Source organism: Neoarius graeffei, chromosome 9, assembly GCF_027579695.1.
Source record: "Neoarius graeffei isolate fNeoGra1 chromosome 9, fNeoGra1.pri, whole genome shotgun sequence".
In the NCBI taxonomy this organism is placed as follows: Eukaryota; Metazoa; Chordata; class Actinopteri; order Siluriformes; family Ariidae; genus Neoarius; species Neoarius graeffei.
Genome location: NC_083577.1, coordinates 83,047,896 through 83,061,786, shown reverse-complemented (window position 1 = coordinate 83,061,786; position 13,891 = coordinate 83,047,896). Strand labels below are relative to the sequence as shown.

The window sequence follows — 13,891 nt, the reverse complement described above, 5'->3', positions numbered from 1 at the left end:
CATAGTAATAATCGTTGTAGTACCAATAATAATAATAAATATCAATATTACTAATAGTGGTGGTAGTAGTCATAATAGTAACAATAGTAGTAGTACTAGTAATAACAGTAGTAATATTCCAGTTGCTGTAATAGTAGTGGTAGTACTAATCATTATAATAATAGTACTAATAGAAGCATCACTATTAGTAATAGTGGTAGTAGTATTAGTTGTAGCAATAGTAATATCACTATTGGCAGTTGAAGTAGTAATAGTAGCAATAGTGTTAGTACTAGCAATTGTAATAGTAATATCCCCATTGGTACCAGTGGTAGTAGGATCAATAGTAGTATCACTATTGGCAGTAAAAGTAATAGTAGTATTAATTGTTGTAGTTGTAATAATAGTAATAATAGCAATATCACTGTTATTAGTAGAAGTGGTTATAACAATAGTGGTGATGGTAGTAGTAGTAGTAGTAGTAGAAATAACAGGAGTATTGTAGTTGTAATAGTAGTAGAGGTACTAGTCCTTATAATAATAGCAGTAATAGAAGTATCATAGTTGTAACAATAGTAATATCACTATTGGTAGTTGAAGTAGGAATAGTATAGTACTAGTAATTGCAATAATAGTAACATCACTACTGGTAACAGTGGTAGTAGTAGCAATAGTAGTAATAATAAAAGTAGTATCACTATTGGTAGTACAAGTAGTAATAGCTGTCGTAGTAATAATCGTTGTAGTACCAGTATTATTATCATCATTATCGATATTACTAATAGTGGTGGTGGTAGTTGCAATAGTAACAATAGTAGTGGTGCTAGTAATAACAGTAGTAATATTCCAGTTGTTGTAATAGTAGTGGTAGTACTAACCATTATAAAAATAGCACTAATAGAGGCATCACTATTAGTAATGGTGGTAGTAGTATTAGTTGTAACAATAGTAATATCACTCTTGGTAGTTGAAGTAGTAATAGTATAGTACTAGTAATTGTAATAAAAGTAACATCACTATTGGTAACAGTGGTGATAATAGCAACAGTAGTAATAATAATAGCAGCATCACTATTGGTAGTGCAAGTAGTAATAGCTGTCGTAGTAATAATCGTTGTAATACCAATAATAATAATAATATCAATATTAGTAATAGTGGTGGTAGTAGTCGTAATAGTAACAATAGTAGTAGTACTAGTAATAACAGTAGTAATATTCCAGTTGCTGTAATAGTAGTGGTAGTACTAATCATTATAATAATAGTACTAATAGAAGCATCACTATTAGTAATAGTGGTAGTAGTATTAGTTGTAACAACAGTAATATCACTATTGGTAGTTGAAGTAGTAATAGTATAGTACTAGTAATTGTAATACAAGTAACATCACTATTGGTAACAGTGGTGATAGTAGCAATAGTAGTAATAATAATAGTAGTATCACTATTGGTAGTGCAAGTAGTAATAGCTGTCGTAGTAATAATCGTTGTAATACCAATAATAATAATATCAATATTAGTAATAGTGGTGGCAGTAGTCGTAATAGTAACAATAGTAGTAGTACTAGTAATAACAGTAGTACTATTCCAGTTGCTGTAATAGTAGTGGTAGTACTAATCATTATAATAATAGTACTAATAGAAGCATCACTATTAGCAATAGTGGTAGTAGTATTAGTTGTAGCAATAGTAATATCACTATTGGTGGTTGAAGCAGTAATAGTAGCAATAGTGTTAGTACTAGTAATTGTAATAGTAATATCCCTATTGGTACCAGTGATAGTAGGATCAATAGTAGTATCACCACTGGCAGTAAAAGTAATAGTAGTATTAATTGTTGTAGTTGTAATAATAGTAATAATAGCAGTATCACTGTTGTTAGTAGAAGTAGTAATAGCAATAGTGGTGATGGTAGTAGCAGTAGTAGTAGAAATAACAGGAGTATTGTAGTTGTAATAGTAGTAGAGGTACTAGTCCTTATAATAATAGCAGTAATAGAAGTATCATTATTAGTAATAGTGGTAGTAGTATTAGTTGTAGCAACAGTAATATCACTATTGGTAGTTGAAGTAGTAATAGTATAGTACTAGTAATTGTAATAATAGTAACATCACTATTGGTAACAGTGGTAGTAGTAGCAATAGTAGTTGTAATAATAATAGTTGCATCACTACTGGTAGTACAAGTAGTAATAGCTGTCATAGTAATGATCGTTGTAGTACCAGTAGTAATAATAATAATAATAATAATAATAATAATAGTGGTGGTAGTAGTCATAATAGTAACAATAGTAGTAGTACTAGTAATAACAGTAGTAATATTCCAGTTGTAATAGTAGTGGTCGTACTAATCATTATAATAATAGTAGTAATCAAGGTATTGTTATTAGTAATAGTGGTAGTCGTATTAGTTGTTGCAATAGTAATATCACTATTGGTAGTTGAAGTAGCAATAGTAATACTAGTAATTGTAATAGTAATATCCCTAATGGTACCAGTGGTAGTAGGATCAATAGTAGTACCACTATTGGTAGTGATAGTAGTATTAATTGTTGTCGTAGTAATAGTAGTAGTATCACTATTGGTAGTATAAGTAATAATAGTAGCTGTAATGATAGTAATGCTATACTAGTAGCTGTAATGATAGTAATATCACTATTAGTTACAGTGGTAGTAGTAATTGTAATAGTAGAAGTAGAAGAAGAAGGACAATCTAAGGAGCTTGTTAAGTCTGCAGAGGGCTTTGGGGATTTGAAAGAGGTCACAAAGCAACACTATTTACCCTAAATACAACACGGATCAAATGACAAGGTCACTGGGCAGGAACAGACGCCAGAGACGCCAGTTCATTCTGGCTCATGTACCTAATCAGGCTTCATGAACCATCCACTCTTACCTTGCTTTGTTTATCTTGCTTTCTTTCATTTATTCGCACTATATATTGCGGCTGCGTTTGTCAGTTTTATTTTAACCTAGGACCCTTGAGATGGCGCTCGTCTGCTTTGTTCCCCCAGCCCTAATAAAGAAATAGCATAAAATGAAATGATTTGTGAACCCGCTGTTTGCTCGGCTCACTTTATCTCCGGTCTCTGTGCTGCTTGAAGCCACAGAGAATCAAACATATTAAACAGTACGTTATTTATTGTATCTATGAGATATTTGCAGTGCTGCTGGCCACATAAGTCAAACCTGCTACTTGTGAAAGTGCCACTTTTTTTTTTTTTTAGAATATAGTCGCCACACATTAGAGTATCTGCTGATGGGAGAGACGGCTATTACAGCAGCACAAGATGATAAAGTGGCCGCGCAGAAGAGCAACATGTTTGCTTAAAGGGAGAGTGGGCAGAACAACAACAACAACAACCACCACAGATCAATAATTCAGCTTGTGGGATGGCTGGATCATTTTTTAATTTTTAGTATTTTGGTATTGCTAGCATTAAAGATGGAAGGAAGCCAGAGATTAATGAGATATAAGGGTAGGACGAGGAAGCTGAAAGATTCTTTAAAGACCGTATGCCATGTAAGGAATAATATTATGGATGCAATGAATGCGACGGTGGTGTAACGCCATCAAAGTGTATTTTATTTCCATAAACCCAAACACACACTACAGTCAGTGATTTACCAAAAAAAGTACGATTTTTAATTTCTGAAAGGACAACAGATTGCGAATTTTAACGCTATATTTAAATCCTAGACAAGTTAGTTCCTGTAATTGCTTGCATTATAATGACGACGAACAGCTGTTTCATCAACAGCATCTTATCTCCTTCTCTCTCTCTCTTGACGTTAATGAGAAAAAAAAATACGCAGCTTGTCTTTTTACAGAGAAATCAGAAAGCGTACATTTCTCAAGACTTCGTTCACAAATGTTCATGAAACACCGAAAAAAAAAAAAAAAACAAGAGTGCTCTGAAAGCGCAATATCCCCCGCTGGAAACTCAGCCATGACTCTGGTAAAATGCGACTGAATTGAATGAAATTACAATCTGCGTATTACCGACATATAACAACAAATCCTGAAAGTTTCGTGAAATTCCTCCAAAATTTGTGAGAGGAATTGATTTCAGAAGGTGAGCACCCTTTCCTGAGACGGACGGACAAACGGATGGACGGACAGACAGCCATTGCCATGACGTAATCCCCCTTCGGGTCTTTTGGCCAGTGAGGGAAGTTGATTTCAGAAAGCAAGCACACCTTGAGGAAATTGCCAGAGTACAAGTTTGTTAATAATCAAGGGCATAACTCGTAAAATTTGCCCAAATTAAACGAAATTTCAATATGCGTATAACTGTCATATAACAAGGCCTTTTGCCAAGTTTGGTGAAATTCCTCCACAAATTGTGAGAGGAGTTGATGTCAGAAGGCGAGCACACCTTCATGAAATTGTCAGAGTACAAGGTTGTTAATCAAGGGCTGTAACTCTGGTAAAATGCGACTGAATTGAATGAAATTACAATCTGCGTATTACCGACATATAACAACGAATCCTGAAAGTTTCGTGAAATTCCTCCAAAAATTGTGAGAGGAGTTGATTTCAGAAGGTGAGCACCCTTTCCTGGACGGACGGACGGACGGACAGACGGAAATCGCCACGACACAAATCCCCCCCCCCTCGGGCCTTTCAGCCAGCGGGGGATAAAAACTTCACCGCACCAGCAATTATATGCTTTACTTTGGTAACCAGCAATGTTTTTTTTTTTTAAATCTGTTTATTATTATTAGCATCTGGTAAACGGAGTGTCCGCAATACAAGTCCTCGTCTATGAGCTGTTACTATAGAAACAAACGAATTCACATAAACCTGTTATTCACGTTACTATCTGAGCTGCTGTTATAGAAGATTAACGTACACCTTCTTGACAAATCAGATTTGAGAATTGTGAAGAACGCGTGCACGGGATTTCGTCCTGTCAAACGCTGATGGGTTACGATTCAAAACTATGAATTCTGCAGGAACGCTGAAACCACAAATGAAACGCTAATTTGATATCTGAAGATGCTATTAAGCCTTTCACCTTCCCATAAAATCAGGAAAAACAACCTACAAAAAAAAAAAAACCCTTATGTTTTTGCTGCAGTATTAGAACTCATCAGATACGGGGATTAATCTCAGACAAATCTCAAAGCATACTGAGCAAATGTCTTCTCATTTACGGATTTCTTATTCATTCTCATCTGCAGGTTGTGAGAAGCAGCAGCGCTGGATCGATCAAAAACATTAGGATTTGAAGATCTGCTTGTCGAAGTGCACTTTAGAACACGAACATGAACACGCAGACGTTCTGCCACCTTCTCTGACCCGTTCAGTTCGTTATATATGTTCCTGTGCAGGTAAGCATTAAGTATAATTTCGTGTGAAATATACGCCAGGGTTTGGGCACATGTTCAGTGAACACTGAAGCATAATGCATTATTCATACTGCTGTAACACACCGGCATTTCTTTAAACCGCACCGTTTCCACTAAGGTAACAATCAAAAAGCTCAAAAATGAAAAGTCCTAGAATGGCTTCTATTTAGCGTATCGACGGAGACAGTTAGCGTCTACCTTAACTGTTAGAGTTTCCTTAAGAAGCACACAGCTCGTTATTCGCTCCAATATAAACAGAAGAAAATGTGAGTCTAAGCTTCCTGGCTGGGTTCTACTTACAACGAAACCGAGGAGTTTACTCACTTTGCACGTTCCCCATAATCCCCCTGCGAATCAGGTGCACATTCTCTGGTGGAGAGATTGACGAGGAGAAGCAGAAGCAGGACAGGCAATCAGAGTGTGTGTGAGTGTGTGTGTGCGTGTGTGTAGACAAGCGTGTTGTGTTTGTCAGTTACCTGCCTGGCAGGTTCCACACACCCAGACAGATTATTTATCTGAATGCAGAATAGTAAGGAAATGCAGATACTGTGGGGGGAACGGCTTCTTCTGGAGTGAATGAAATCGTGGTAGAAGTGCACGAGGGCTTGTGGCTGTGAAAGAGCTGCTAACATATCGTAAGCTTGGGCCGACTTCATCGAGCGACTCACACGCAATCATAATGACCCAAGATCTCAGGCCCAGAGTAGTCAGACTAGCATTGTGCTGCATGGCAAATTGGGTCATGATAACTCATTTATTCATTCCTAGTCAGACTATTATTCCTTTTAAGGAAGGAAGGAAGGAAGGAAGGAAGGAAGGAAGGAAGGAAGGAAGGAAGGAAGGAAGGAAGGAAGACATGGCCCTGAGAGCAACTCAGAATGTAGATATCCAAACACACAATGAACATGTTCTGCCAGGATTCTGCTTCTCCAGCAGTTACACCTGCCAGCACTATTATACTCCTATTACACGCATGATGACTCTTTGTTTTCATTTTCAACCTCGTGGCCTTGGTTGGCAGCACACCCATGTCCCTACCCCTTTATCCTCTTTTAACCAGTCACTGGCAACTTTAAGGCTGCTTTCCTAATGCCATTAGTCATGGCATCTTCACGTTGGACGAAACGCCTCCTTCTGAAAGAACTGAACGCGTTTCTGTTGTTTTTCTTTTTTACCTTACATTAATGGCATCCAGCAGATGCTCTTATCGACATTCAACATACCCAGAGCAGGTACGGGGCCTCGCTTCAGCCATTCTTGCTGGTCCAGAGAATCAAACCGGTGACCTTTTAGTCCCAAAGCTGCCATTAGGCTATGGCTTCCACATATAGCTCATGCCAAACACAGGCCACACTGTAAAAAAAAAAAAATTAGTCAAGCCAACTTCAAAATGTAACGCAACCTGCTGCCAAAGGATTTTGAGTAAACTCAACTCCGGGCCAAATAGTTGTGCTGACTTGCTCTTTTAAGTCGAAACAGATGAGTATTTTATGTTGACCTTACTTTATTTAGCAAGTTCAGTGCATTCAAATTGTGATGTTGAAAAATAATCATTCCAATTAACTTGGAAAAGCAAGTTGGCACAAAAAACATTAAGTTATCCTAAATTATTCTTTTTTGGGGCTTTTTCCACCTTTATTGGATAGGACAGTGTAGAGACAGGAAATGAACAGGAGAAAGACAGGGAGGGATCGGGAAATGACCTCGTGTCGGAATCGAACCCAGGTCCCCGGATTTATGGTATGGCGCCTTATCCACCTGAGCCACAATGCCCCAAAATGATCTTTTAAGTTCACATAGAAGAGTATTTAGGGGTGTTCACACGGCAACTTTTACTCCGGTGTAGCACCGGGGCTGCCCCGGTAGAGCGTTCACATGGTAGAAAGTTATACCGGTGTAGCCCCTGAAAGCTGCTTAAACCGGTGCAAATCTAACCCTGCTCGGGAGGTGGTTTAAGAAATTTACTCCGGAGTAAATGCTAGTTTGCGGGGCAGCACCGATATAAAATGGGACGTCTGAACGCTACAGGGGTAGACTCGCTACGCGTGAGGAGAGTTGATTACATACGGGCATTGCGTAATTTGCATCCTGGTATTTTGCGCTTCCAAAATGGCGAATATCAACAACAACAGAACTGCGTGTCTTCCAGTGTTGCCAGATTGGGCAGTTTTAAGTGCATTTTGGCGGATTTGAACATATTTTGGGCTGGAAAACGTCAGCAGTATCTGGCAACACTGGTGTCTTCATCCACGTTGTTTTCCCGGCGCTTGGTGATGCCATGACAACCGGTAAAAGGAAGTACATTTTCACGCATGCGCATATTTCATTTCCGCATTATTACTATCGTATATCACGGTCGCAAAAACTGCCGTGTGAACGCAAGTGGGGCTGCACCGGTGCCAACACGCTTCTCTCTAGTAAGCAGGTTTGTGACGTGTGAACGCTCCACAAAATTTACACCGGTGTAAGATATATCGCAACAAAATACATCGGTGCAGCATCGATGCAAATATGTGCCGTGTGAACACCCCTTTTGATGTTGAGTTGACTTGCCTTGCCTTTAGAAGTTCAGTCCAACAAATTGTTTAGTTGAAATAAATTGAAATAATAATGCCAATTAACTTAGAAGAGCAAGTTGGCACATCATGGTTCTAAGTTGAGTTTACTCAAAATCCTTTGGCAGCAGGTTGCGTTACATTTTTAAGTTGGCTTGACGTTTTTTTTTTTACAATGATTTAGTGTGCATTACATTTTTTAGTTAACACAAACCTCTCAACACTTAAGTTCTACTTCACTTTGCCTATTATTACACAAACAGAAACAAATACCGACATACAAGGAGGGAATTCCCTGGCGTCTGTTGAGGAAAGCTTAGTCTAGACTCCTATACAACATCTCGTGTCAGTTTCCACGGACTTCTCACTCCACCCGACCGTTGAAACTTTCAAACTTGTGAAGTGCGCATGCGCAGTGGCATCGGTTAAGGGGCATCAATCAGCACTTGAATATATAAGTTCACTTAACTTAATTTTCCAATTCCTATGAACTTGTGGCAAAGGAAAGGCATCGCAACTATTTTTTTTTTTTAGTTACTTGAACAATTAGAAGGGAAATTTGTTCATTCAACTTAGAATCCTTTTTTCACTCAACAATTTTGCAAGTTACTTTTTTTTTTACAGTGCATGAGTATGGAATCCATCAACCAATGAATGTCAGAAGTGGGATTAGAACCCATGCCTCCAGAGGACACTGCAACCTTAAAGTGCATATCACGGGTAAATTCAGGAGCAAGATCAATGTAATTCTCCTATTTCATATTAAACTTTGGTCAAATATCTGTAACATTCTGCATTCTCTGCAATTTTTTTACCTTGCGCAATACCAGAAAAATTCAGTTGAAATCAAGCCATTTGAGGCGAATTGGTCCGCCTCTGAAAAAACTTGGCATTTGGATTTCCCGGCAAACATTGATTTTCGTGACGTCGCGTGCGGGACGCCTCCCTCTGAATCCTACATCAGCGCTGGTTTGTTTATGAGAAAACGACCTGGTGGTTTTCTGCAAATTTCTTCAACGTTATCGCGTAATTATTAAAATGGTTAGCAGATGTATCGTAGGAGGGTGTAGCAACACCAAATCTTGATGGGATTAGTACTCATTGTTTCCCAAAAGACCGGACAATGAGAGAGAAATGAGAGCGCTTCGTGCGAGGCACCCGGAAGCCGAGGACCAAGCAGAGCCGAGAAAAAGACCAAGAAAATCGGCAATTCACAAGTTGACTGTTGCCAGGGTAAGAAATAATTCTGATATCTCATAATATTCTTCATCCAAAGGTGAAGTAACATTGCGCTCAGGTGACAATTCCATATTTCAATGCAAAATTGCTAGCTGCTAAACTTGGTCTACACAGGCTGTGCACTGAAACCGTGCAAAGCTCTCGCAGCCTGCTGGCGCTTCCGCAGATAACGTCACGAATCTGGCTCCAGACTCTCTTTGGATTTTTCCAGACGTGTTTTGTTATTTTATTTTTTTCTGCTGTAGACAGATGGCCTTGTGCAAAATTACCCTTCTGGATGAGTGTGTAAAGGGAAATACTTTCATATTAAAAAAAACATGAAATTGGTCCAGGATATGCCCTTTAATGCAGCACCTTAGACAATCCTGACACTTGATTTTTAAACTAATTCATTTTATATCTTGCTGAATGTTCATACGATATTTTAATATTTTTCTATACCGTTACATGCTATAGCTCATATTAATAATACACGCTAAACAGCATATTAAAATAAATATCTACTTCTCCTGACATCTTCTCCCACATCTATGTGGGGTCAGTGGAACTGACGAGTATCTTCCATATTGCACTTTTTGTCCAGACAGGCCTTTCTCTCTAAGTCAAGCCAAGTTTATTTCTATAGCGCTTTTAAGAATAGACATTGTCGCAAAGCAGCTTTACAGAAGTTTAATGAATTTAAATATGAGCTAATTTTATCCCTAATCTATCCCCAATGAGCGAGCCTGTTGCGACGGTGGCAAGGAAAAGCTCCCTCAGATGACATGAGGAAGAAACCTCGAGAGGAACCAGACTCAAAAGGGAACCCATCCTCATTTGGGTGAGGTCCATTCTTACACTATCTAACCATCTTCGTTTCAGTCTTCCTCTTTTTCTTTTTCCTTCCACCTCCATGTCCATCACAATTCTACCAACATGCTCCTCCTCGGTCCTCATCACATGGCCATACCCCTGTAACCTCCTTTCCTGTACTTTCTCTGATATCTTCCCTACTTTCGTTGTCCCTCTAATTCTTTCATTTCTAATCCTGTCCCTTTTCATCCCTCACACATCCGCCTCAGCGTCTGCATTTCCATGGTATCCAGCTTCTTCTCATGTGAACCTTCTTCACAGGCCATGTTTCTGCCAAATCCCTGACTTGCACGTGACGTCAAAGCAAAATAGAAACCTGGATGTCGGCCATGTTGGTGGAGATACAAATGCGGGGTCAAGCAACATTTCATACGAAACAGTCACGTGTGCGAAACACTCTTTGTTTTTCCACTGCTTTAAGCGTTCTTTTAGCTCTGCCATATCTTTATGGTCACAACAGTACTTGTGGCCGTGGCACGTTCCAATTTTTTAGAATTCCGTCCGTGATTCGGAAAGAGGGCGAGGAAACTCTGAGGCTGAGTACGGAGAGGAGATGAGCACAGCTGAACAACATCGTCAGGGCTGATCTAACAGAGGCTGAAACCAAAACAGCTCGTGTTTGCAGTGATCATTTTATCTCAGGTGAGACTCAAAAGCTTTCTCGATAATATCATGGAAGAATTTTATTTCGTGTTGCTAGAATTTCGCTATAAAATGAGCGTTCTCTCTTGTCGTGGTTCACTCGGTCGTTGTTATAATTTTAACACGTGTATTATCATTTCACTTCGAGGAACGCCAGCGAAATTCTACGCTAGAAACTGTGTGGGCTGTGTTTCGTCCAAGGTCCGACTTGATTCTTCGGCAGCTGAACCAGATAGAACGCGATATCTGGGTACTCGATGGTCGGTAGAAGCGTCTTATCTTCAGAAAAATCCGACTTTTTCAATAATATGGGTCAGAACCCACACATATCTATCTTCTCTTTGTACTTAATCTTTGCTCGAGCGTTCAAATCATAGTAATACTGAGAAAATTCAGCATTGTTTACAGACACGCTTTCAGCGGCTGCCGTCCTAGTCGCTTTGTATATCCACCATCATGGCGGACGCTCATGACGTAGCACGTTTTGATCACGTGGTTGCAAGTCATATATACAGCATCGCTGGTCTAACCACTGACTTGTACACTTGTCCTTTCACGCTTGCACTTATTCTCCGGTCACACGACACTCCTGACAATCTACCAGTCGCGCCAACAATCTCTGCAACATCTGTCGGATATTTTTTATTATTATTATTAGTAGTAGTAGTATCTCACCCGGCCAACAGGTGATGAGTTTACGCCATCACGTGTTGTCTGTCGTCCATCCGATGTCATCCACATTTCATGAAAATCGCTTCTTCTCTCTCAATTCTTCACCGATTTTGATTCTTTTTGGCACGACGGTAGGTCTGCCTGGCATGCATATGGCTTCCACCCAAATTTGCATAATTGCAATTAATAATGATATGAAGTAATCAATCAATCAATCAATCAATCAAACGAGCAGTTTCCACACAAATCGCTTCTTGTCCCTCAATCCTTCACCGATTTTGATTCTTTCTGGCATGAAGGTAGGGGTACCTAGGGTGCATAGAACTTCTACCCAGATTTGCTTCATTACAATTATTAATGAAGTTATGGACTAATTAAGCTTTAATGGTCAACAGCAGTTCAACAAAAATAGCTTCTTCTCGGTCAATTCCTCAACATTTTGGATTCTTTCTGGTAAATAGGTCGGTATTCCTAGGGTGGATATCGCTTTTATATATAGTGTAGATAGCCCACTTTAGATCGTTCCTTCTGGACTAGACGGGGCTGGAGTGAGCTGCGCCATCATTGACGGCCTTGTTAGTAATTATCATCATCACTCTTGGAACACTCTCGGATTGACCTTGAAATTGAAATTCGTGGACAGGAAATAACTGTACATAAAAAAAAACACATCCTCCAACATTCTCCATTATTTTTTTTCCCCCAAATAAAAATGAATCCTGAAGAAAACGTGGCGCAGACGTGCACCTTGATGTGAGAAGCTGACTTGTGTATAGTTATTAAAAAGTGAATGGGAGTACAAGAGATTGTGTGCCGTGCGGCATCTCGCAGGGCACAGATTTCAGCTGTATACATGAATAAACAAGGATTTCATTTCCCTGTGACCTTATAACTCTCTTCCTAAAGTCGTGAGAAACTGGATCCGTTTAGATGAACAACGTGACCTCAGTAAAAAGCTCGTTTTTACTGGCGCACATAACGGATGCTTATAGTTTTGTGCTGTGTTTATATTCTGTTTATTATAATTATGATTCTTGTTTTGTTGCTGTATGCTGCTATTGGTATCATTATTTATATTTATTTCATTTATAATTTTTTCCCCCGAGAATTTTTGATAATATCTTTAGCATGTGATTTTATCTTTGTTTATGGATTGTTTTTAGCATTGTAAAAGACACATTTTATTTTGGATGATCACGCATCGAAACGGGCGGTCGCCCACTCGCCAGTGCAAGTTGGAAAGGGTACGGGCGACTAGTGACAACATGTACTCGACCGAGTGGGCGACTGGCTCGCCACGCTATATATATCAAACTACTCACTGCCTCGATGATTTCTATCAACGATTCTCGCCCATTTTAAGCAGAACTTGGTCTATTTTACCGTTTTTTTACGATAATTTCAATAGATTTTGTGAGACAAGTTTCGTTTCTTCCCGTTCATTTTCGTTGCTGCCCGTGAAGACAAATGTAACTTGAACCACTATTGGTCAGATAGATTAGACCCCCGCGAAGTTTAAAAGTCCTTGGCTTGACATTTCTGACAGCTATCAAAACAAACGGATATCGCTCAACAAGTATGTGGCCCTTATTCAAGAGTGTTCACAAGCAGTCATCCACCATTCCACCCAAATCATCCACCAATCCATCTGGGAATCAGAATGAGCCGAATCAACCTAGCACCAGTAAGGATACACGGATCAGTCAACCTAAGCCCCACAGTGTCACTGATGTTTCTGGCCCTACTAGTACCAACAAGAAGGCAGAGGAGAAAAGAGTTGGAAGTTCCTGCCCAAGTGGACTGGAGGTAGGCCATGGCTGGTCAATACTGAGAAGGGCATGAAGTGTACGGTGTGTGTGGATAATGAGATGACTGAGGAAGAAGTTTATAGACAGTTGAAATTGATCACTCATGTATAATATGGTTGTATTATATGAACAAATTTGTAATTATAAATACGGACCAGTGCTAGTCCATTCGGACCAGTACCTCTGAGAGGCACTGCTCCAAATGGACCAGTGCTCCCAAATTCCCGTTTCGATCCCTGATAATGCTAATAAACTTATTATATTACTAACTCCTTGTTAACCTCACTTGCTCGGTCTTTACGGGAAAATATCAGACCGAGCAAGCGAGGTTAACAAGTTCATCATTATACAGCTTTTTTATTTCTAAGATTAAAATAGACGGTCATTATAATGCAGCGCGACGCTGCTTTCAGTCACGTCATATTTGTAACGTCATTGAGTCACGCATACAGAATAAATGGCTAGCGTTTTCAAAACTGAATTTCTGTTAGCGATTAGCGGTTTCTGAAAGCTCTTGGTTGCTCATTCCTTGAATAACTTGGCGACTCTTGCTCGTCTTTCGGCTGTTTCGTACGGAAGCCGCGAGAGGCCCTTCATATAATCCTTTTTTTTTTATTCACCTTGTTATCCCGAGATAACGACATAATTAATTCAGGATCTCGAGAAAACAACACAACTAATTCGAGATCTCGAGAAAACAAAACCGTTATTTCGAGATCTCGAGAAAACAAAACAATTATTTCATGATCTCGAGTAAACAGCTGAGAAATGGATGACCAAAGTTGCGTCTATAC

General features: G+C 39.3%; 1 protein-coding gene across 9 annotated transcripts in view; it reads right to left on the bottom strand.

Annotated features, from left to right (window-relative positions):
* LOC132892046 (plakophilin-4-like) overlaps positions 1-13,891 on the bottom strand; it is a 412,882-nt gene that overhangs the window by 288,953 nt on the left and 110,038 nt on the right. Inside the window, exon 1 of one of the 9 annotated variants that reach the window (XM_060930380.1) lies at positions 6,553-6,655. The exons of 7 other annotated variants lie outside the window; for them this stretch is intronic. In XM_060930380.1, coding sequence (XP_060786363.1) covers positions 6,553-6,637 — 85 coding nt within the window. In that variant the 5' untranslated portion in view covers positions 6,638-6,655. Of the gene's footprint in view, positions 1-5,653; positions 5,764-6,552; positions 6,656-13,891 lie in introns of those variants that run through there. One more of the 9 variants, XM_060930382.1, reaches the window with a different exon arrangement.